The sequence below is a fragment of the Varanus komodoensis genome, unplaced genomic scaffold (genome assembly GCF_004798865.1).
Source record: "Varanus komodoensis strain SLA01 unplaced genomic scaffold, ASM479886v1 scaffold16, whole genome shotgun sequence".
Classification (NCBI taxonomy): domain Eukaryota; kingdom Metazoa; phylum Chordata; class Lepidosauria; order Squamata; family Varanidae; genus Varanus; species Varanus komodoensis.
The window spans coordinates 15,036,734-15,059,758 of record NW_025335468.1 but is presented as its reverse complement, the minus strand read 5'-3'; the positions used below and the strand labels follow the sequence as shown (position 1 = coordinate 15,059,758).

The window sequence follows — 23,025 nt, the reverse complement described above, 5'->3', positions numbered from 1 at the left end:
GCTTTTAAGTCCCTCTTCACCTGGGAGTTGGAAAGTGTTGCGATACAAAGCATTTTGCAATTTGTATGCAGAAAGCCTACATCTCTTGTTCTTTGGGACTGGGTTTACACAATACACTAAGAAGCCGCCTCCAGAAATCCATGGCTTCTTGAAGGACTTTGTAGCCACTCCTGGGCTTGTCATGTTGTCCAAACTCAGATGACACAACAAGTACAAGTGATGTACTGGAGCCTACAGAGCCACCTGGCCTGAGCAGCTGGAAGTCATGATGACAAGCAGCTCTGATGACAACCACCCAAAGTGCACCCGTGGTGCTTTGGATGGCTCTCAGCAGCTTCCCTACTGCTGTGCTCTGCCTACAGAGGTCCTGGTGGGCCTGCCAGGGTCTGCTGTGTGCTGCCTCCCCAAGCCGCAGGTGGGTCTTGAGGAGGTGGAGCGTGACAGCTGTGTGTTCTGCTGGACCTTCCCTGGGGGAGGGCAAGAAGAGCGTCTCCCTCTGCCTGCTACCACAAGCATCCTGCAATAACCATGACAGTGAGCAGGGGACAGCGGCTTTCTGCTGGGTCGCTCCTAGAGGTGGCCTTGGAGAATGCACCCACCTTGCCTACCACTGCTATTGCAAGGTAATTGTGAGGCAGGGTGGGAAGAGCCACATTCTTCTGGATCACTTTGGGAGGAGACCCAGGGGAAAAAGTCCTTGCACTTGGCCTGGGTGTGTGGGACGATGAGCCTATTTCTTGCTAGCTCTTGTAGAGATGAGTTGCTGAGTGACCCCTCTCTGCCAGAATTTATTTATTTATTTAAAACATTTCTATGCCGCCCCCATCGCAACAAAGCCTCGGGGCGGCTCACAACGTTCATAAAAAGATACAATTAATAATTTAAAAACTGGTACCATCTCGGCTATATATATTAAAATCTATAAATACAAAAATAATAAATTAACAGGTAAAATAACTTTTAAATAAAAAGGTCTTCACCTGGCGCCGAAAAGCATTAGCAATGGGGAGCCTCTGATAGCTTCCTCTAAGTGCTGCTTGGGCACTTGGGGCAGCTGTCACCCCCATTCCATTCCTTAAGTTCTTCTACAGTGTCTCCTGGGATACTGACAGGAAGACTTGGGAGGAAGAGGACTCCCAGTGTGCCTTATCAGGGTCCATAGACTAACTTTAAGGCTGGGGTAGCTTATAAACCAGCCGCCCTGGGCTTAATGCATCCTTCAAATCTGCTGATAGTCTTTTTAGCCTACTGAAACATTCTCCGTTCATTATGAAGGTGCAAGGATATCCTGTTACTGACTTTACCATTGACATGCAAAATATACCTGAAGAACTCTTCTGAAACAGAAAATTATCATAGAATCATAGAATAGTAGAGTTGCAAGGGGCCATGAAGGTCATTGGGTCCAAACCCCTGCTGTTGCAGGACCCATGTTACACCATCCCACTCAGATGGTTTCTTTTTAAATGTCTCTAGTGTGAGAGAGCCCACCACCTCTTTAGGCGGCTGGTTCCACTGTCATATCACTCTGACAGTGAGGAAGCTTTTTCTGATGTTCAGCCTGAAACTGGGCTGTCGCAGCTTGAACTGACTATTCCATGTCCTACACTCTGGCATCAGCAAGAAGAGATCTTGACTTTCCTCCATGTGACAGCCTTTGAGGTACTTATAAGGGGATACCATGTCCCTGTTCAGTCTTCTCTTCTCAAGGCTGAACATGCCCAGTTCTCTCAGTCTCTCCTCATAGGGCAGTATTTCCAAACTCTGGATCATTTTTGTTGCCCTCCTCTGGATCCTTTCTAATTTTTTTGCATCTTTCTTAAATCTTGGTGCCCAGAACTGGACATAGTATTCCCGGTGAGGTCTGACTAGTGAGGAGTACAGGGGGACTACTACTTCTTGCAACTTAGAAGTAATACTTCTGTTAATGCTTCCCAAAATAGCATTTGCCCTTTTGGCAGCTGCATCACATTGTTGGCTCATGTTCAGCCTATTGTCCACAATTACTCCAAAATCTTTTTCTTTTTTCAGTTCTGTTGAGCCACATATTCCCCATCTTGTATCAATGCATTTGGTTTCTTTTAATAAAAAGATGAATGAATCAAAAGATGATTTTTTTCAGATGGTAGCATATGGGGGCATATACATGTGCACCTGTGTTAGGCTAGCTGTTCTGTAGTTTTATGTATTACTTGGGGTTTAGGGACTGATACAATTTCCTGCTGAGCTTCAGCCCTATTTTTTATTTACAAATAAACTACTACTTATTTGTAAATTTGTCCTACAGCTTACTCAAGGGATGCCAACTGGTAATTAGTAAGCTTGCCTCCAGTATGTGTGAACCAGTTCTCAAGATGTATTTGAAAACCTGCTAATGAGGCCTAATGCTTACCCATTTTTTGGAGGAGGGGGGGTGGAAACAACCAAATTACAGGGCTGGAAATAGAAAAGGTCATTTGGGCCAGGCAAGGAGCATCAAGCAGATTCACCTGGCTGTCCACTGCAGCTCCATTCGCTGAGAGCTCCCCTGGTTTCAGAGGTGCTCTGTTCTCCTCCCTGCTTTGGGCAGCTCGCCTATTTCCCACATGCCATGCACTTGGGAAGCAGGGTGAGCCCTGAAAGTCAGGTACAGTCTCCTTTATGAGGTGGGAATTTTCTGAATAATTGCCCATTAAAAGCCACCTACATTGAAGGGAAAAAAAGCTCAGCTGGATAGGCTGAAAGCTGATATTATGCAAATAGTACTGATCTTGAGAGTTACTGGCTTACTGATTTTGAGACATTAGATGTGCAAACTGCACTGCCCAAAAGGGTCTCAGGGTTGAGCCCATACCTCATGTGGGCCAAGTGCAGCTGAAGACCCTGTACTTATTGACTGTGGCAGAGCCAAGTTGTTCTCTCAGGTCTTGGAGTAGCTCTTCAAGCCCTAAAATGGGGTGGAACCAAAGGAAAATGGGAGGAAGCACCAGGAAGTGAGGTCAAAAACTACCCCCACCATGCAAAAAAATTGTACTTTAAAACACATCAGCCTCCCACAATGGGGAGAAATTCAGAAAAGCCTGAAAACTCCCAAATGACCAGTAACTGAGGGAAAGAGGGTAGGGCAGGGGGAAGGGTAGATGGCCTTTTGGGAAACCGCAAGACTTGGCACAGGGCTGAAGGTTCCCCATCTCTGGACGCTGTGGTTAGATTACTTCAGTGCAAAGCAATATCCAGTCCTTGCCTCGAAATGTGTGTGTTTGCATGTTTGTGTACTAATGTGTAGGTGTTAGTAGGCAGTTATCTAGCACTGTCTGCCATGCATACTGATACACGTCTAAAGTGCACCTTTTGTAGTATTTCTAGCACCTTGCTTCCAAGCCACAGAGTTTGACATGATAAGCATGCCCCCGAAAAGCTGTCCTAAGTGCATGCACATTTGCTATATAGGTTGCGGGAATTAACTGAGACAAGTTGCATCTCTGTGTGTGCACAGAGGTGGGGGCAGTTTCTACATACACCCTTTTAATTTGGGCCCCGAAAGCACAGTTTAGCCGATGTTTTAGCTTTAAATCTATATGCCTGTTTCTATACATGGACCACACTGCCTCTTCCAACATGAAGAGAAGGTCACTTGTGCTTGTGCGGAAAGCAAATGCAAGCTCCTCACGCAAAGCAGCCTTTCCCTTTGAAAGCCCGACTGGGCGTGCAGGCTTCAGACAGGCAAGGCTACTTTTGCAAGAGGGAGCGGGCGGGCCTCCGTTCCTTAAAACGGATTTTGGCGCTAACCCGCGTTAGGCATGTTGGGATGTGTAGCATATTGCAGTGTGCGCAGAACCCCTCCTTTACTACGCCACGCTGGCTGGGGTACCTGCTGCTCTCGAAACGTCACACAGATTGCATTATAAAGTGCACACAACAGATCAGCGAGGCATTCATTTTGATATCGGAGTAAAGCAGCAGCAGCAGCAGCAGCAGCAGCAGCAGCGAGAGGGGGGCAGCGCCAGGAAAGAGCCAAAGATGTTTTACTCAGGGCTCCTCACAGAGCCGACGAGGAAGGATGTGGACATGAGGGAAGCCGCGTCTCTCCGACAGCAGAGGAGGATGAAGCAGGCGGTTCAGTTTAACCACAAGGACTCTGCTGACCTGCTGCCGTTAGATGGACTGAAAAAACTGGGAACTTCAAAAGATACTGTAAGATCTATACAGACGTATATGCATACATATTTTGATCTCAGAAACATAGATGCACAAGATTAATTTCAAGCACTGGCTGTGTTTCCTAGCTATATTCTTCTGTGTTCAGGATAATGAGCTTGATTGCCTTCGGAAGCCATCGAAAATGAGCATAGCAATTAAACTGTGGGGGGAGGGGAGGAGGAAGGATGGTGCAGCCTTTAAGCCATTATTAGGTGTTAAATGGATTTTATTGAAAGCTGGAGGTGGTTTATATTTGTGCTTGCAAATGAAACAAGCCATTTCATCTTGGCAATGTTTTCTTTTGCTTTTAAAGATGGCCTTGTTTAGCCAATTTCATTTATTTCCAGTAATGTAAGTGTTCATATTATGGCATGAATCCAGTTGGTTTCAGTAGAAGTTGCTTTTAAGTAAATTTGTTCAGGATTGCAGATTGGCAGCTTTACATTACAATCTTTGTAAATTTTCTTCAGAACCCCAAACATCAGTTTCAGGGTGTAGGAAAAAGGGTTTAAAACCCATCCCTTACAGTGTCATGCCCTTGATCCAGTTTAGGGCAAGGGAGGATATATAACTTACAAGAAAAAAGACATATTGCGAGATTGCCACAGATTTTCTGTGGCTCCTCTACACTGGCTCTTAGTTTAAAATATTGTCTCCCACATAGCAGGAAGCTAGCCTGCTTCCAGAACATACATTTTGAAAGCTTCCCTGGCTTCTTTAAATATACATATACATTATGGTCAACACTGGAAATGAGAATAACAGTCCATTTTGCAGAAACTTCTGTGGATGCTGATTTCTTGCTTTCTCTGGAGTTCAGATCTTGTTCTGTATGCTGTATGATATATCTGACCTCACATTTGTCAAGAGAAAGCTCAATATGGTGAATGATGTGCTTTTTCCAACTTTTATTTTGTGTAGTTGTTATGATGTTAAAACACAGGTTTGGATTTGTAACGGATAAATGAGTACTATGACTATTATAACGTGTTAACAACATGAGCTTGGGAACAAGTGCTGGCATAAACTAAGATGCCAGTTTTAATTAAAATATTGGGATCATAATATGTTCTTACGTATCAACTTATTGCATCTACCATGGGTAGATGGGTTTGTTGAGTGTTTATTAACCCATTTTATTAAGTGCTTATTAACCCAAGTATGCTACTGCTAGGTGCTAGGTTTAAATCTGGTGCTAGGTTTAAATCTAGACATAACGTCTTTAATTTTGGTGAGTCTGTTCTAAGTGGATTTTTTGTGTATATCAGTGCATTGTTCCTTTGTCAACCCAGGAGTCAAATTAAAATTTAAAAAGGATTTCAGGAACTGCAGTCCAGCAGTGGGTCATAGCCAAGGACAAAGAAGGCAAACTGGGCAGAGTCAGAGGTAACCCTTACCAACCTAGACATTTTTCCAACAAGCAAATAGAATCCATGTGAAGTCTAAGTGTGTCTACACAGGAGTAAGCTCCAGGGCAAAAGGTCTCATGCCTCTGAAATCTACACCTCAATTTTAGGCAATTGTTCTCATGACTGAAAATCACAGTTCAGTTCTAAATTGCAGAGTATTCAAAGGTTAATTGCTTTAAAATATAATCACCTCCCATTATGGGTGGAAGATTACTGCAAAAGAAATCTGTGGGCAGATGGAGAACTCTCAGAGCCATGTCCAACCCAGAGAATAGAGGTTCCCCCATCACTGCTTTACATCATCAACAAGCTGGAGAGAAAATTGAAAATCACAGAGAAGTGATGCAGTGAGTACAGGGATAGGATTATTCTGTTCACTCAGCATTGAAATATTTGGGCCCCGTGGCGTCTTTGGATAGATCTTCAGGTGCTTGGTATTGCTATCTTTGGGGCTGATGGTGGGGCACTACACCTCTGCTTACATGTTTTGATGTTATTGGGCCCATGGAATCATGGAGGTACTGCTTGTGCCAAAGGCTTTAAGGCACATCAAGGCGATTTTGAGTCCTTGGAGGCATGGTCACCAACTAATCCTTCATGACCTAATTAGCTACATTCCAGACTCTGAAACTGGTCCTAAGCAGGTGTGTAAAGGTTCAGGATTGGCCAACTGCCAGAGGCAGAAATGCCCTCTGAGGAATAAGCAAAAGGTATCCTTGTGACCAGCGTGCTGCTTGGTAACAGACCATTCCTCAGGGTGTGCTGCTGGCCTGTAGCTGCAGCTCTGAGGTTCAGGGTTAAACATTCCTCTTCCAGACTCAAGCCCTGGAGGAATGGCTCCTGTGCATTAGCTCTCGGAGCCCTGCCTTTCACTGATAACACGGCTGTTCCCTACAGCTCACTGTGTTTGGGTCTAGTGTTGCCTTCTGATCTTTGGTACTGACATTAGAACGCTGTTCCTGTACCACTGCAAGTAGGTCAGTCGGGGGGGTTATGGGGTTGCTACACAACAGCTGGTACCTTTGCTCTTCCAACAGTTCTGGGTTGGCATAAAGTGGGGGCAGCACAGGGTGAAGGGAGATATCCAGTCTGGGCCCTGGTTCCAGTATGCACTGAGAGTCAGCAGGGCTGACTTAAGACAGGATCACAGCAGGGTCCAGCTTGAGTTCCTAAGAGGAAGGTGGAGGCCCACAGATGAAGTGCAGCTACCAACAGCAATCTACCACAATCTAGTACAATATGCCATGAACACAAAAAAGAGCGAGAAGAAACGACTCAGAAGTTGCTCAGAGCCAATAAGTCAAGCACATGAACTCATTCTCAGACTACGGGGCATATAGCATGTATGTGTGTAGCATTTTATGAAGAAATTAATGTGGGGTGGGGAACTAAAGGCCTGGGGCCCAAATCTGGCTTTCTGTGGTCCCTACCCCATCCACCTGGGTTCCCCAGATGACCCCATTCCCTCTTATCTAACCACCAATTGTTTTGTGGGTTCTGGCTTCTGTGCAGTTGTTTGTCCAGACTAGAGGCCGAAATGTCTCCTGAGGTTTAATTACTGGCTGGAAGTTTTAACCAACATACAAGGGAGGCTTTTGTATTTTTGGGCCCAGCCCCATTGCCTTTGCCCTACACCCCACTGTAATTGTACCCTGGAACTGATCCGAAATGGAATTCAGGTCTTGGAATGAACGAGATTCTCTTTCCCTGCATTAAGACAGTATTTCTATTATTTTCTAGTACCCTAAAATAACCTTGTCATCATAACCAAGGAACACTCAAAAGGGAACTCTAATATATAATATATAAAATACTTAGCATGAGTAAAACATTTGATGCCATAATAGTAGCAATAGTTAAAAACTATTATTAAAAGCGTACGGTTGTAGAATATTTCTTGTGATTGTTGGTGTGAGGACTTCATTAGCAGCATCTAGAAATTAAGGATTGACTTCCTGAGAGAAAGAACATACCCAAGAGCATCTTTCTGTTTAACAAACACTACATTAAATGACCTATCAGGGCCTCGTTCCCTCTTCAGCTACATACACACATCCTCTCTACCACCTTGTATTGAGTAATTCACTGGCAAGCCAGAAATGATTAGATCAGGCTTTGATGACACAGTGAATCACAACAGTAAATTTTGCATGGGTTGTGATGTCACACAAAAGTTTCAGGTTACACTCAGAGGGCCACCAATGCTTGTATCAAATATTTCTTTGTGACAGAAGGAACTAGAAGCAAAAGCTTCTGTTTGCTACTTATCTATCAGTAATGGAGTCTCTTGAACAAAAATACCTTAATAAGAGTAAAAGCAGGGCTACTGTAAGTGACATTTGCCCACCAGCGCTGCTGCCACTGACACAAGCTGATATCCAGCCTGGGTCAGAAAATGACAGGATTGGACTGGTGAGAGACACCATGTTCCAGAACCACCTCATTCTAAAGCCGGAGTTAGGACGAACACGCAGGTACACCAAAATTCCGGGGTCAGATTTTGTCTATGGGTTAACCTTACGTGGGATGGATGGAGGAGTTCCTGAAGCCATTGGGCACTGGCAGGTAGTGCCACCCAGGATTGTCAAAGCAAAGGAAGTGCCAAAGGACTTCATTACCATGAATTATAATGGAATCAATGCCGGTCTTTTCACTGCAAGGGAGCACTACCTGTATCGTCAACACCATGATGTCCGCTGCAAAGGAACTGATGGGAATCGGTTCCCAAAGGATCCGCCTCGTCTTCCCGATGCCATGACCTATGGGAGGCCATATCGCCCCTCCACACCCATCACAGATGTTCTTCAACATAAGTTTGGGGATCTCTGGCTACGGGAGCAGCAAGCATTCAAAATACATCTTAAAGAAGAGAAGCACAAGAGGGAAAGGCAAGGGAAAACACATGATACACGGACTGTCTTGCTGAGGAAGCACCAAATCCCAGTGAAGTCGGACTCACTGTGGCACATGCCACGGTTTGAGAAAGTTGCTCCCCATCTCGCCACCTTTCCAACTCAAAAAGACCGCGCAAAAGCTTTCAAAGCTCAGAAGGCCGAAGCTGCAGTTCGACAGGGTCAGCCGGCACAGGGCATTTATACTCATTTATAGGACTTGGCTTGATAAAGAAGCTTGTGACTGCATGTTCTGTCTCAAGAGAAGGAACACTTGTCATAGAAAAAAGAAAGCTTATGACAGTGCTCGTCATGAAGACAGCATTAAAATGAAGTTCCTTGCTGGAAGTTTTATTTGGGCTGCTGTAGCAGGATGTGCTGGTTGTATCTTGGGCCAGCAGGAGAAATGGAACTTGGGCTCGTGCAAAAGAGCAGCGCTGCACCCGCGGCCTTAGCATGTCATAATATGGGATGCAACAGTCCAATGCAGCAGACCACTGTTGCCATGGTAGCAGCAGCTGGCACCAGTAGATCAGTTGGGGCACCCTCTGGAGCAGATTTGGGGGGGGTGCAGGTGCTGGTGGGGAAGGGGAGAGGAAGAAGAAGTTGCATTCTGCAAGCAGTGCTCTTCTACCGCAAGAATGACAGATCTGAATCCCCTTTTGGTATATAGTGGTGTGATAATGTTCAGAATGAAATCCAGTGTTTGGTTAAAAAAAAACCAAACAAACCAAGGATGTCAAATTATGCTTTAGCATAAAAGACACATTTCTTTGTTAATGAGAGAGGAAGACACTGCTCTTTTGTTTTTGCCAGAGAAAAGACCCCTTGTTTGGAAACCAGTCTCAATTTCAGACAACTGATCTGTATTCTTCTCCCAAATCTTTTTATTTATTTACTGTATATCCACCTTCATTCCTCTGGTCTGTAGACTATCCTGAATATATGCACTAATTTACTATCATTTCCTTTTTTGCGATCATCACAAATTGCATTGATTGGGCAATCTTTTCAAGGTGTGTGTGTGTGTGCAGTCCATGCATATAAGCTGCATATTCAGAAAAAGGAAGCTCTCAGGTACATAAAACAAAATAGTCTCTATGGAATCTATTTAATGCTTAAAAATTGATTCACTGTTTAACATGGGTTTTTGGTGAGCTATCATGACTCAGAACATAAAATGTGTAATTTAGCTGCTTGCATTGTATTTGTGATAACATCTGGATTTCTTTTTATTCCGTTTCCATGGCTCCAGCCCTTCTTCTCTCTAGGTCTCTTGGTTGCTTCTCTGACTAATGCCCTCCCTACCTGGTCACTCAGTTTTGCTGGTCGGCTTCCTTCAGACATAGTTGTGATTTAGCCATATTCTTCCCATTCTGTAATGATGGATTTAATGGTACTCCAGGGGATGTTCATAGTTTGGGAATTTTTTAAAAACATCCAATTCCAATTGTTGCTTCTGCAGGACTTTATCCCAGAGCTGATTTGATTGCTTGGAAAGAGCTGTATTTAATCTGAGGTCATGTGACACTGGAGTTGCGCACAGGTGGGCACCCAACTATTTACAGTGACCTCGGGAGACAGTCGTTTGCATCAGAGTTTATTTAGGCATGCCACAGCAAAGAGGGTGAATACTTATGGAGGCAGCATTGCAGGTTTGTTTTTGTTTACTTGTGAGCCACAGTAAACATTTTGCACCTCCACAGTGTTGAATATCTGGTGTGCATCAGTGTTAACAGTGCCAGTAAAATCTACTTCACTTCTGTGTTGTAACAGAACAAACTGTGGAAAGGTCCAGGGGGGACAAATGCTTCTGCAAGGCGTTGTAGGCAAAAATCAAGGTTCATCACTGGGGCATCACTGAGGTGCAGGGCCAAGCCAGCCTTTGCTGATCAAATCTGTTTCTATCTGCACAGTCTTACTTCTTGAGTTGTATTTCTTGGTTACAAAGGAGCATGACTGAAGTGACCTGCCTGAAAGTGCAGTAAAAGTTTGAGACCAAGCATGCTGGCCTCACTTCCTCTTCGGATACAGGGCTCAGTTGTTGGGCAAGTGTGCTAGAATGTCAGAAATGGGTTCTGATATCGATAGCATCATCTTTTGTCTAACATTCATTTGTGTATGTGTGTGCTTGTTTAGCTAGCTCCATCAGTGTGCAATGTAATTGGTGGTTTTGTCACAAAACCCATAAACAGTATGGCCAGATAGCATCAGAGAATAAAGCTGCTGTTTCTGGCAGATCTGCTGATCGAGTGACAATAAGACCTGGGCACCAGTTCTACCAAGTTAGGCAGTTCTAGTTTCTGAGAAATGTGTTTACAGCACCAGGGCTCATTTCTCTTTGCTGTGCGGACAAAGTCCCATTTGTTTTCTACCATAGATAATCTGTTAAAAAATAAAAGGCAGAGTGGCTGCATGAAGCCTTCTTATTGGTAGCACTCCTCCTCCTCCCTCGCTGTTTCCTCCGCTTTTCTCTTCCTTATCTTCATTTCTCTAGGCAATGTAACAAAGCACATTGCGTACCTCTTCCTCTGAGTAGGTCATCATTTTCTGACCTCACAGGACTAAGCATTAAAGGAAGACCAGAGGGGTGAAGATTCTGTAGGTCCTCCCAGCCACTGTCATGACTTCTTTCCTGGAACAACAGCATCTCTGGAGGATTGTCATCTTATTCCTCTTCAGGTCTATAAACCGATCAGCAGAGAGAGGTATCGAAGGTTATCTAAAAAGACCACTGGGAAATATTCCTCAGATACTGTCTGCAAAGGACGAATAGTTTTCTGGAGAGAAAAAGAGACTGTTTGGATTTAATTGATCAAGATGGGGGCTCCCTTTCAGCCAACAGCTTCATTTCATTTCAGAAAAGCTCCTGGGATGCATCCTGGGGTGGGTAGGGCCCAAATCAAAGGGTGGGGCCAAACTAGCAGCAAATGGTAGCTTCAGTTCTTACTGCCAGTAGCTAGGACTTCAGTGGCTGGTGGGGAGAGGAAAGGAGGCATGTCTGTCAGAGCAAGGAGATATGGCTATCTGTGAGGAGGAACTGTGAGAGCTGGATAAGGACTCTGAGTGGGCCAGAGGCCCCCCCACCCTTGTTATAGATGATACTTGAACATTACAGAGCATGGACAAGCTATGCTCCCTTTAGAGAACCATCTAGGAGCTGCTGTGTATGCCAAATACTTGTGTATCTAGCAGAAGTGGTTGCTTTTGGCATGGATATATTTTGTTCCTGTAGTGCGACAGGAAGCTCTGAGAGAGGGAAATATTATTTATAACTTTGCCCTCTATCTCTGCCATATCTAATGCTTATTTGCTGGGTGCTCATTTTGTTGATGCCAGCAGAAACACACAGAAAGTCGTCATAAATCTTGCCTTAAGGAGTGCACAGTCAAACTCCATCAAGAGTTAACGACAAGACACTAATAGTTCTCACAGAAGTGGGGTACTGAGAAAAAAAGATGTCTGTTCAGGGAACACTTTGTGGTACAGTAAGGTCTGATGGGCAAGGAGGCCAGGTAGAGGCAGAGGAAAAATAAATATTGCTGGTGAGTTGGAGTAGCTTGAAGGAAACAGGGAAACCTGGAAGTTGCACAAGAAGATAGAATCAACACTGCTGTGTGTGAGAGACTGAGGTATGGCAACACTACCAAATTATTGTTAGTGTTATAGTTTAACAGTGGCTGCTTTCCTCAAAGAATGCCAGGAATTAATGCTTGATAAATGTATTATAAGATCTGTCACTACTCCTTTGCATAAAAATGCAGCTCCCTGGGTTCCTTATGAACCTGGTTCTTCTGTCTTTCTCAGACAGCAGAGCTGCTTCCAAAAGGATGGTTTCTAGCGCTATCCATTCATTGCTCTTCTTTTTTTAAACTACAATGGCTGGATTTTCAACACCCAGTGAAATTTATGTGAATTAGTTCTTGCCTATCGAATTACTGTAAACTGCCCAGTTGAACTTCAGCTATTGGGTGGTATAGAAGTTAAATTATTGCTATTATATGTCGTCATCATCATCATCAAGTTAAACTATTATTATGAGATTAATATAATAATAAATAGAATAATAAGTCATGCGCATTAGTTTCAGCCCTGTGGCTCTTTGATTGAAACTTCACTGCTTGATATACAGAGAAAAGTTAGCTTCCACTTGGTCTTTGAGGATGTTCCCACATGGTGAGCCAAAGCCTATCCAGTAGTGTTTGAATGCAGTTCCTGGCAGCACTATATTAGCAGAAAATGCCTATGAAAGAAACAGTTTTGTGCTATGTGTATGTGCTTCAGGGCAGAGGCAGAAAGAAAAAGAGATTTATGGCTCTGGCCTTCATCCATTCCCATCAAGTCCCACCTTCTGTCCTCAGCATCTGTCTCCCAGGGTGACCACCTCACTCAGCCCAATGGTGGGGTTATCCCTCAGGACTGCCCCTGCCTGAATTACTTTACAGAGCGATTGATGGCCTGTGCTCCAGAACTGTATGTAGTACCTGCCATTTCAAGAATATTCTGGATACAGTCAAACCAGACCTCTGACATGATTGACCGGTCCCTTCCTTGAGTCTGCTGAGTGAAAATCTAAGAGGAGAAAGAGAAAAGGAAGTGGCAGAAAGAGAAAGGGGGTAATCCACCGCTTTTCCACCCCTCACTAGATTCAACCCTACACACCAATGACACTTGTCACCTGGTCACTCATCAATGAAGGAATGTGGGTCTCAACAGAAAAATAGTTCCCCAACCCTCTTTTACAGTGGGCCTATTTATCTCTAAGCACTTGATTGTCCTGATGGATAACCTGTATTGTGGACAAAATGCTACTCCAGACAGAATCTGGAGAAACAGAAATGGTTTCCTATAGGCAAAGGCATCAGGCAAGGGTGTGTTTTATCTCTGACTGTTCAGCCTGTACATAGAATAAGAAAAGCTGGATGTGGATCAGAGGAAGAAGTGAAAAATGGCAGAAGACACATCAATCATTTAAGAGGTGCAGATCATTTTGTATTACTGGCAGAAAGCCGCAATGAATTGAAATGGCTTCTAATGAAAGTGAAAGAAAGAAGTGAAAAAGCAGGACTGCAGCTAAACATGAGGAAAGGAAAAGGCATGACTACAGAAGAGTTACAAAACTTTACTGTCAATAATGAAGACACAGAATTGTTTGTGAAAGATTTTGCATATCTAGGCTCAATCTTAAATTCAGATGACGAGTGCAATGAGGAAATTTGAAGAAGACTGAGACTTCAAAGGACAACAGTGAAGAAACTAGAAAAGATCAGCAAGTGTAAATGTGTTTCACTGAAGGCTAAGATCATCCACACTATTGTATTCCCAGTCAGTATGTATGAGTGTAAAAACTGGACAGTGAAGAAAGCTGACATGAAAAAATAGAAGCATTCAAAACATGGTGCTGGAGGAGAGCTTTGTAAATACCCCAAACAGAAAGAAAGACAAGCCTTCCCTATCTCTCCAACTGCAACTCCTGTTTGGACCCCAGGGGCCTAGAACCAGGGCACCTCTCTTTAGACTCAAAAATATTTAGGAAGAAATGAAATCATCTGTGTTAAGATGATGTACATTTTTAATGCAATGATGAAATATAAATGCAGAATGTAGACAAGTGAATGAAAGCTTGCATTCCTCTCTTCTCTGGTTGCATTGGTCCTTTGATACTCCACTGGCCTCCAGAATTGCTTGGATGAGTGACATGTCAGTTCATTTCCCCAGGCTGCGATCAAAGGACCATGTCGCTTGTCATGGATTTTATAAACTCCCCTTGCACAAGTACAGAGTTTGTCTCTGTGCACACGGGCTCCCCCTTCCCTCTTCGCATGAGTGAAGCTGCTTCAGTAAGGTAAATAGCTTTGTTCTCGCAGCAAAGGTAGCAGTTATCTACAGAATGACTGGGCAAAAGAGCTTCATGGCAATAATCTCTGGCGTTCTTCCTAACAAGCATCTTGGCCTTTGACAATGGGAAAGTTCACTGTACAGTAGGATCCCCATATCCACACGGATTGGTTCCAAGCCTCCCAGCAGTTGCCTGAAACCACAGATAATAGCAAACACTATATTACATATACTCGATACATACATCTTTTTATAATTTAGTTCATTTTTGCCCAGGCATACATTTTTTTTCCTTTCCCTATTAAATCAAGAATTTTCGCTTACAGGAAGCATTTCACAATTTCTCTGGCACTTCACGGTCCTTTATGACTTCTCTTTCAAGCCAAGTTCAACTGCAGTCCAAAATGCCTGGAGGCCACCTGGTTTGGAAAAACTGCTTTAGGTTTTCATCTGGAGGGGTCCTTTCCAGCTGTACTTGGAGACACCCAGCACTGAGCCTGGCCCTCTTCGATAGGCAAAGCCTATGCCTTACACAAACTCCTTTTGGGCAATACACCCACTATAACCCTGCAGGGCTGGCAACACCTAGAGCATCAAGTGATGTTTTCCTTTTAGACAACTATTAAAGATTTGGGAAAACAGGAGTTCCCTCCTCCTCGTTTGGCAAATGTCCAGATAGATTTGATCTGCAGTGCATTTTTTCAGCTGTCATGATACAGAGCTAGTCAACCCAGGGCTGTGAGAACAAGGAAGACCAAACTTCTGTACCTTTAATATGTGCTGCTTGAAAAAGGAAAAGGAAATTCATGTTATGTGTGTGATTTTTTTCTCATTATTTTAATTTCTTGACTCACTCTGAAGGCATTTATGGAATTATGCTTCCAGATGGTAACCCGGTTCACGCATAACACTGGCCCACCACGTATTCAATCCATAACTTGTTATAATCTGATCCTAGGTCAACAAAACATTGGTTAACCATGGATAAAGCCACAGGCTAGCATTATGTGTGAATCAAGTTTTTGGCTTTCTCATATTTGGATAGGAGGTATGTGAATATTCTCATTTTTCAATGTTACTGTATATGCAGGGCTCTACAAATATGGGATATATTATTCGTGATCTATTCTACTGTGAATTGTATATCAGTGAAAAGGTTTGACTGAGCAAATGGTAAACTACCTGTACAGAACTTCATGCATCCAACTTTGTTTTATTTGTAGTGATTGATAAAAGGATTGGAGCAAAGGCCCTAAAAACAATTTAGTAAACTGTGGTTATGATGAATGAATTGACTGGATTGTTTGATCATTTTTGTGACTCTCTTCTAGTAAAATGTAAAAAATCTGCCGTGGTTATGCTCACTGGCTGAACTCACAATATGAGCAAGTACAGGATGACTTAGTGTGGCAAGATCTTCAGTGCACTTATTTTGTCCTGATGCCAGTAACCATTTTGCTGAAAGCAAAACTGAGATATGAAATGAATGAGGCAGTCCACCCCATGTTTCAAACCAGCAAAGAATATCTTGAAAATTGGAACATAACTGGCTTCATCCCAAGCGCATGGCATAATTTGGTGCAGGATCAGGTTGCAGAGATCATAATGAATGGTTCTTTGTCTCAATTCTTTGTGTACAAAACACAACAGTTCAGATCCAGCCATCAGTCTGCTTGCATTGTGGACATAACTGCCACTCTTGTTTGGCACAAATACTTTTAATTACTGGGGCTTTGAAACTGCAAATTGCTGTCAAATGTAACAATTTGATTTACCTCTTTCCCCCTAAACCAACACTTCCTTCTCTCTCTCTCTCTCTTACTCTTTCTCTCGCTAGCAACCTCATAATATCTTGCAGAAACGCTTGATGGAGACAAACATGTCCAAGCGCCACAACCGTGGGTCCTCCTCACAAAAAAATGACCTCTCAGCTCAGGCAAATAAACTGAATCAAATGAAGTTGGAGGGCCCCAAGAAAACAGAACAAGAGGACCTGATCCTGGTATGCTGCCAGGTATGCTTCTGGCTTAGGTTTGATCATGTTAGTTGATGTTCCATTGTGACAAGACAACTATGCTTCCAAAATGTAGGCATTTCAGGACAGCTTTTCCAACACTTTTATGAGGAGTCAGAAGCACTTAAGTGCCTGAAATGCTGTCTACTGCCAACCAAAATGTTAATCAATTGAACATATGAGTTTAGTTGATTAATTTGTTCAGTAATTAATTTTGCTTCTCTTTGTATATGAATAACGCAAACATTAGGAAAAGCACATATGTTCTTAGATGGTTCTTGTATGTGTTACAGCAGGCACCATCTTAGAAGAGGCATTCCCTCTTGACAGAGTGCCTCTTCTGACATGGCGCACACTGCCCAAAGGTTTCATAAGTTCTTCCGTTATAATGATGGTTCTTTAAAAAATATGCCTCCTATTTAGTTCAGGGTAACATTTTTAGTCAATCAACAGTTTAAAAAAAACATGTAGTGTAGGGAACTCCAGTATGATGTTTGTGGACACCTGTAAAACTTGTTTAGACATTTAATTCAATTTTAATATATGTCCCTGGGTTTGTATATATTCATAGCAAGGAATGCATAGGCATACAGCTTTCTAGCAATTATTTAGAACTACCCATTTGAAGGTTGCATCTACATGTCACCTATCCAAATACTAAAAACACTGCAAGTCCCTGAATCCATTGCATTATAGCAGAAGACTCTTTATTCCAATGTTGTAGTATCAGTTTTTTAGCTATTAAAAGGGACTAAATAATCCTTTTATGTCCACTTGTTAATTTCTGTGAACCAGGTAAGTAATTTAAAAAGCATGTATATAAGTGACTGTTTAAGACTGTTCCAATAAAAGAAAAATTACCAATGTAATACTCTTCCTGCCAAAAGAATAAATTCTGGATGTTACCAAAAATATACTTAAAAGAAGCATTAGCCATATTGCACCACTAACAGCCAAATTAGACAGTCCCTTATTAAAGAGACACTACAGTGGCCAATAAACATGAAACAACAGGTTTGGCTGAATAAGGCGCAGCCCATCAAAGCTGTGACCCAAATTTTGTAGTGGCGCCCACAGTAGTGTCCCATGGGTCAAAAAGGTTGGCACCCTCTGAACTAACGGGCAAATTGATTCCACTTTGCAGCTCTATTCACTCAGTTCTATAGTGTGGGTTTTCATTATTGTTTCATTGTAAGTGATAGAAGATAATCATTTGACCGTGTTGTTTATTACTGTTTTATCATATTATTCATTGGGTTGTAGTATTTTTATCTTGAGAAATGATTTGGGGTTTTGTTTGTTTGTATGTATGTATGAATGAATGAATGACACCTGGATTGACAGGCAGCCATGGTGAAGGCTGCCCATCAGCTGAGGGCTTAGCTGCCTGAGGGGTTTAACCCACTGCTGGACAGAGGCTTCTTTTTCCATTGGCGCTGAAGAGAAGAAAGCCATTCTTTACACACAGCTTTTTCCAGGGATTTGAACCTTGCTGCCTTTTTATATGTTTTATTTACTAAGCCCAAGGTGGTACAACTTCAGTGTAGTGGATTTTCATCTTTTCACAAGCCTTTTGTTCTGGTTTGTCATGATTTAAAATTTAATACAAGATTTTCCTCACTCTAAAAAGCCCCCACGTAATTGTTTCAAAAAGCTGGAAAACTTGGCAAGGCCCCGAAGAGCAGATGCCGTGAGGGATCATGACTCACAATACGTGCCTTCCATAGAGAGACCTGCTGCAGAGGGGCCTCTTCAAGAGCTTGATGTGCCTCCCGGCATGTTTGGCCTGCAAAATTGTGTTAGAGGAGGCTTGTCAGACACCCAGGAGGACACCGTTCCTGGCTGACAGGTGACATTTACTTGAGGAGTCATAATTTGTGCAGGTGTAATCTACACATCGCTGGTGATGGCTAACGCTCAGTGCTGCTTTGCTCAGAAAGTTTTGCTTCGCACGTTCCATTCCAACTGCACAGCAGCCCCAGAAGCACATAAATTCCATATGGACAAGTCACTGCAATAGGACTCTCCGGCAATATTGCCATAGCTTTCTGGCAGGTAGCATATTTTAATCCATCCTGTAATGGGGATCATTCATTCCGGTGGTGGTTGCACCTGCATGCAAAGTTCTAGGTGACACTCTGACGGATGCACACCAGGGGCCAGTGGGATTCATCACACAGAGGCAAGTTTTAACTGTGTGAACATCTCCTGTCTTAGCATGGTAGGAAGTACCTGTTTGAAGGAGTACTAAACTCAGAGTTCTGTTAAATTCACATAAACTGTAAAAGATGCAGAGTTAATATCTAGAGAAACCATACTTCCATTGGAAAATCCACCAATGATAAAAATGAGGCTTCCAGACTGGCAGGGTAGGGATGTAGAGAGGAAAGGTATGTATGTATTAAATTTCTGTCCTGCCCGTTAGTTAAAATGACTCTCTGGGTGGGAATATGATTTTCAAATATCTATTCTATGCTACAGTGAAATTAAAAGTAGATCACTTGCTTACCTTCAGTTGATTCCTTTAAATGCTCTATTTTCCCCCAACAGTGTTCTGGGAAGGAACTACAACTTGTTGTTGACACCGGATGTCAGCATAATATCATATCATCTGCCTGTTTGGAGAGACTTGGGTAAGTGTTTTTCTAGGCTGCTGCTAAAAAGATGGATTGAAACACTAAAACAACTGAAAATGTCCCACAAATGTTTGCTTATCTGCTTTTGAACTAAACCTAGATCCTCCTTTGTGGTGCTCAGAGACTGTCTGAATGCAGTTCTTGTGAGAACTACAAAGAAAGAAAGAAAGCCAGGCACAGAGTAAACGGCAAGGCTCTAGTTCCCTATAACAGTAGAGAAATGGATACTTCGTGCCAGTGCTGTATTTGCAGGCAATGAAGCATCTTTTCCCTCTGTCTTTGGCCTGCTATAAATAAGATTAGAGACAGATCATAGTTTCTAAAGAGTTGAAACAAGGTTTGAGGAAAAGCTCTATTTCCCATCATGTTCAGGCACATTTTTTTTCTCTTTCCATTGTTTCCACCTATCAAGTAGGTTTGACTGGTTTTTGAAAGAGTATAAAAACCCGATTGCTAAACCATGGGGACTGCATATACCCTAAACAGTGTTTAAGTTTTCCTCATGAAATTTAAGGTTTGTGCGTCCAGAGGGATTTCGTAGCAGTCATTCACTCCATCATCCAATCAGACCTTACCTTGCTTTACACCCTGACTGTGGATTTGATGGAATCTCCAAAATTCCCTGGCATGTTCTTATGCTAAAGTATTGAGATCATTTCATCGATTCACCATAGTTATACAAACAATAAAAAGGACTCTTTGAGAACCACCCCAATCTGACTGCTGAGAACACAATTGTAGTTCTCAGTGGTTGGAGAGAGTGGCACCTATTAATTAACAAAGCACTGCTGAGCAAGTTACATGCTTGTTGCACAAAGTCATAATTATACATTTAGTGGCTTTATGCTGTAAGATAATCTTGCCTCCTGCAGAACAGCTGGCACCATTTCCTCTTTTCAGCCTATTGGGACCTGTAGGATATCTATGCATTTATTTAAATTCTATACCATCTGATAGCCAAAGGTTGAGCAAGCAGGTCTCTTTCTTTGGCAGCTCAATAAGAGGCATCCATTTCACAAGTCATGCTCTTTGCACATCCAGGAAAAGGTGTAGTTATTGAAGGAATGATTGGCTGCATTCAGACAACATGATAATGCACACTCAAGAGTTGAGTGTGGTTTGTTGTGAACACGGAGTTTTTTGTTTAAACACAGTTGCACTAACAAACCATGGCTGATTAGCCACAAGCAGCAACAACTCAAAATCCACCACAGACTATGGATTCTCTTTGTGAAGTTGTGAATATCAACCACTGTTGTTTACTGTGATTCGATTCAGAGAATACGATAACCCGCATTTCAACAACTCACAGTTTGGTGACAACCCACACTGAATCCGTACTCAACCTGTATGTGTACGTTATCTTGTTTTCTGATCCGATCCAGTGATTGATTGATTATATTTCTATACCACCTTCCAAGGCAGTTTACAAAAATTCAGAAAACACAGGTCATAAGCAAAAGAAAGCATAGTTAAATGTTAGAAAACCTACAATTTAGAAAGCCAAATTAAAAAGATGTGTCTTGACCTCCTTCCTGCCTGCAGAAAATGTGGGGAGCAGACAACTCCAGCCATGTATTACTGTTTGTTTGTTTGTTTGTTGAGTTATAGCACAGGCTTTCGAGAAGACATGTGTAATACATAAATTCTGTCTGTATAAATGTGAGGGAACACCAGCAGAGGAGACAACTCTAGCTGGGGATGAATTCTTCTTCAACAGAGAACAGCTATAATTTCGGGATAGAGCATAGATGTGCTTGGAATGCAGAGAGGGCGTGGCTTGGGCAGAGAAAGATTTCTGTCTGAAACCTAGAGAGTGACTACAGCCAGTACTGAACTCTGTGGTTGCACAGGGCGTATGAATCATTACGGCACATCTTGCTAGGCTGCAAAGAGGTTGCACACTCTCCAAGTTTTGTGTTGGCTGTCTAAGAGCAGACTGATGTGGGGATGTTAACAAGGGAGGAACATGATCTCTTTGTTGTGCAGAGCTTTGACCAGCTGATTTCTGTACATCAAGCTGCTAGTGAAAATGTAAGAATAAGCCAGGCCAGTTGGGTTTTTTCCTTCTTCTTCCAGTCAGCTGGTCAACCACTGAATTGTCCTTGCAGCACCATGTTAGCAACCACTGGCACAGCTCCTGTTCTCCAGACTTTCATCACTTTGGGTCCTTTTCTGGAATTGGTGGCAGTGTGGGGAAGGGGAGGCAGTTTGATATAAGGACCTGTGGATCAGACTTAGGTTTGAGACATCCTTGAAGATTCCTACAACTCACATATGATGATAAAAACACAGGTGTTGTGAAAGTTAGTCCTCTCTCTTTTTATTCTAGAATAGGTGCCCCCAACACAATTCAGATCAGAACCACCACCAGAAGGAGTAGAAGATTAAACCTTCTCATCCATGCCATTCCACCTCCCAGATCTTCCCAGGCCCACCCATGGTTGCCTGATGACCCCCATTGTCAAAGACCTCTGCAGAGTTTCTTTCCAAAAGGAAATTCCTTTCCCGTCTCCAAGTGATCCCACTCCTGAGGTTGCTATTTTTGCAGTGCTAGGAGAAGTAGAGAACAGCAACCTTAGTGGAGATCACTGGGGAACAGAAGGGAAAAGCTTCCCACAAGTAGTTTTCCCACTTCTTGTGCAAGAGAAAAAGTGATCCCAGGGGAAATCATTGGGAATGGGAGAGACTTTCACCTCTACCCCACAAAGATCCTTAGATCTCAATAGGAAGGGGGAGGAGGTTTAAGCATGTGGGAGGGGGGCATGTGTCTGAGCTCCCAGCTGACACTGCATATGGCACTCTGGGCTAGAGTGCACCCCTGGTGTGTGGAATTGGTTCTTGGTCCCTACAACATGAGAAGTACTAAGAAAGACAGAAGTACTGCTGAGTCTATAAAGGGTGAACAAGCCTTGCTAGTGAGCTTCCACAGCCCTGCTCATAAGCCTCAGTCTGTGTCAGAAGAGTTCTCATATTCAGAAGGAATCACTTTCAGGAAGGCAGGCAGGGTGGCTAGCTGGCTGAAGTCCCAGAAGCTCCGATTTTAGAACATATCTTGAAAACTAGAAGGCTTAGATGTTGTGATCTTCATTTGTGCCGAGGAAATTAGGGCCTATATTTCCTGGGGAGGAGGGGAGGAAGGAGAGAGAACATTGAGTTTAGTACTCACCATATGGCGATCAATCCTTTGGCCATGTAACTTAGCCAGAAGTACAGTCTACCCACCAGGGCAGCTCAGAACAAGCTTCTGTGTCAACACAGCAAGAAATGTCTAGAGGATCCAGCTGAGCTCTTCCGGCCACATTCATTTTCAGCTTTTTTGACTAAATATTTGTTCAGTAGTTGTTTCTGTTACGCAGAAGCACTCCTTCCTTTTGTCTGTTAACAGAGATTAACAAAATGCTAAAATTCAGCAAAAGAGTCAAGATTTCAAACTGGAAATCTCAAAATCCAGTGATCACATGTGTTTGTCTAACCACCCTTGTTGGCCATGGGTGGTTCCATGCTAGTCTTTTTTCTATTCTACTCCTTCCAGCACAAGGCAGTCTTGCTGCCACCCATTTCAGCAAGTGACAGCAGGGGAGTCCCTATTGTTATCCCTGAGCTCAGACTGTAGTTTACAAAGGAGACTCTCTCTGTAGGGTCTCAAGCTTGGTGGAATCCAGGGAGATGCTGTGGGCCAGATTGGAATGCCCTGTGAGCTGGAGTTTCTGCATCCCCAATTTATGCTGTTGGCACAGTTTATTCATTTAGTCCTGAATGTTCAGATGTTTCTCCCAAGGTGTTGTATTCCCAGTTTTCCCAGGTGTAATTTTTTAATGCTGGTTAGTAACTATTTTTGGAGTGCTGCTGTCTTAGCTGCTTTGTATCTGGTATTGATGCATTTAACCATCTCCTAAGTGCATATTTTCCCCTTCACCATTATCTGCTTTAAAATGTTCTCTCTCTGATGGACTTTCTGCTGTTCAGAGTAGGCCAGGGATAGGCAAAATGTGGCCCATCAGATGCTGCTGGTCTGCAACTCCCATCATTGGTCACCATTCACCATGTTAGCTAGG

At 43.0% G+C, this 23,025-nt stretch overlaps 2 protein-coding genes across 2 annotated transcripts in view; both read left to right on the top strand.

Moving 5' to 3' along the window:
* The first annotated feature begins 3,999 nt into the window (after positions 1 to 3,999).
* NRIP3 (nuclear receptor interacting protein 3) overlaps positions 4,000 to 23,025 on the top strand; it is a 33,685-nt gene continuing 14,659 nt past the window's right edge. The window contains exons 1-3 of the mRNA XM_044426102.1: positions 4,000 to 4,173; positions 16,155 to 16,331; positions 18,882 to 18,964. Of these exons, the coding sequence (XP_044282037.1) occupies positions 4,000 to 4,173; positions 16,155 to 16,331; positions 18,882 to 18,964 (434 nt within the window). The remainder of the gene's footprint in view (positions 4,174 to 16,154; positions 16,332 to 18,881; positions 18,965 to 23,025) is intronic.
* Positions 7,866 to 8,696, top strand: LOC123021343 (cilia- and flagella-associated protein 77-like). Its single transcript, XM_044426045.1, has one exon. The coding sequence runs from the start codon at positions 7,866 to 7,868 to the stop codon at positions 8,694 to 8,696; it is 831 nt and encodes a 276-aa protein (XP_044281980.1).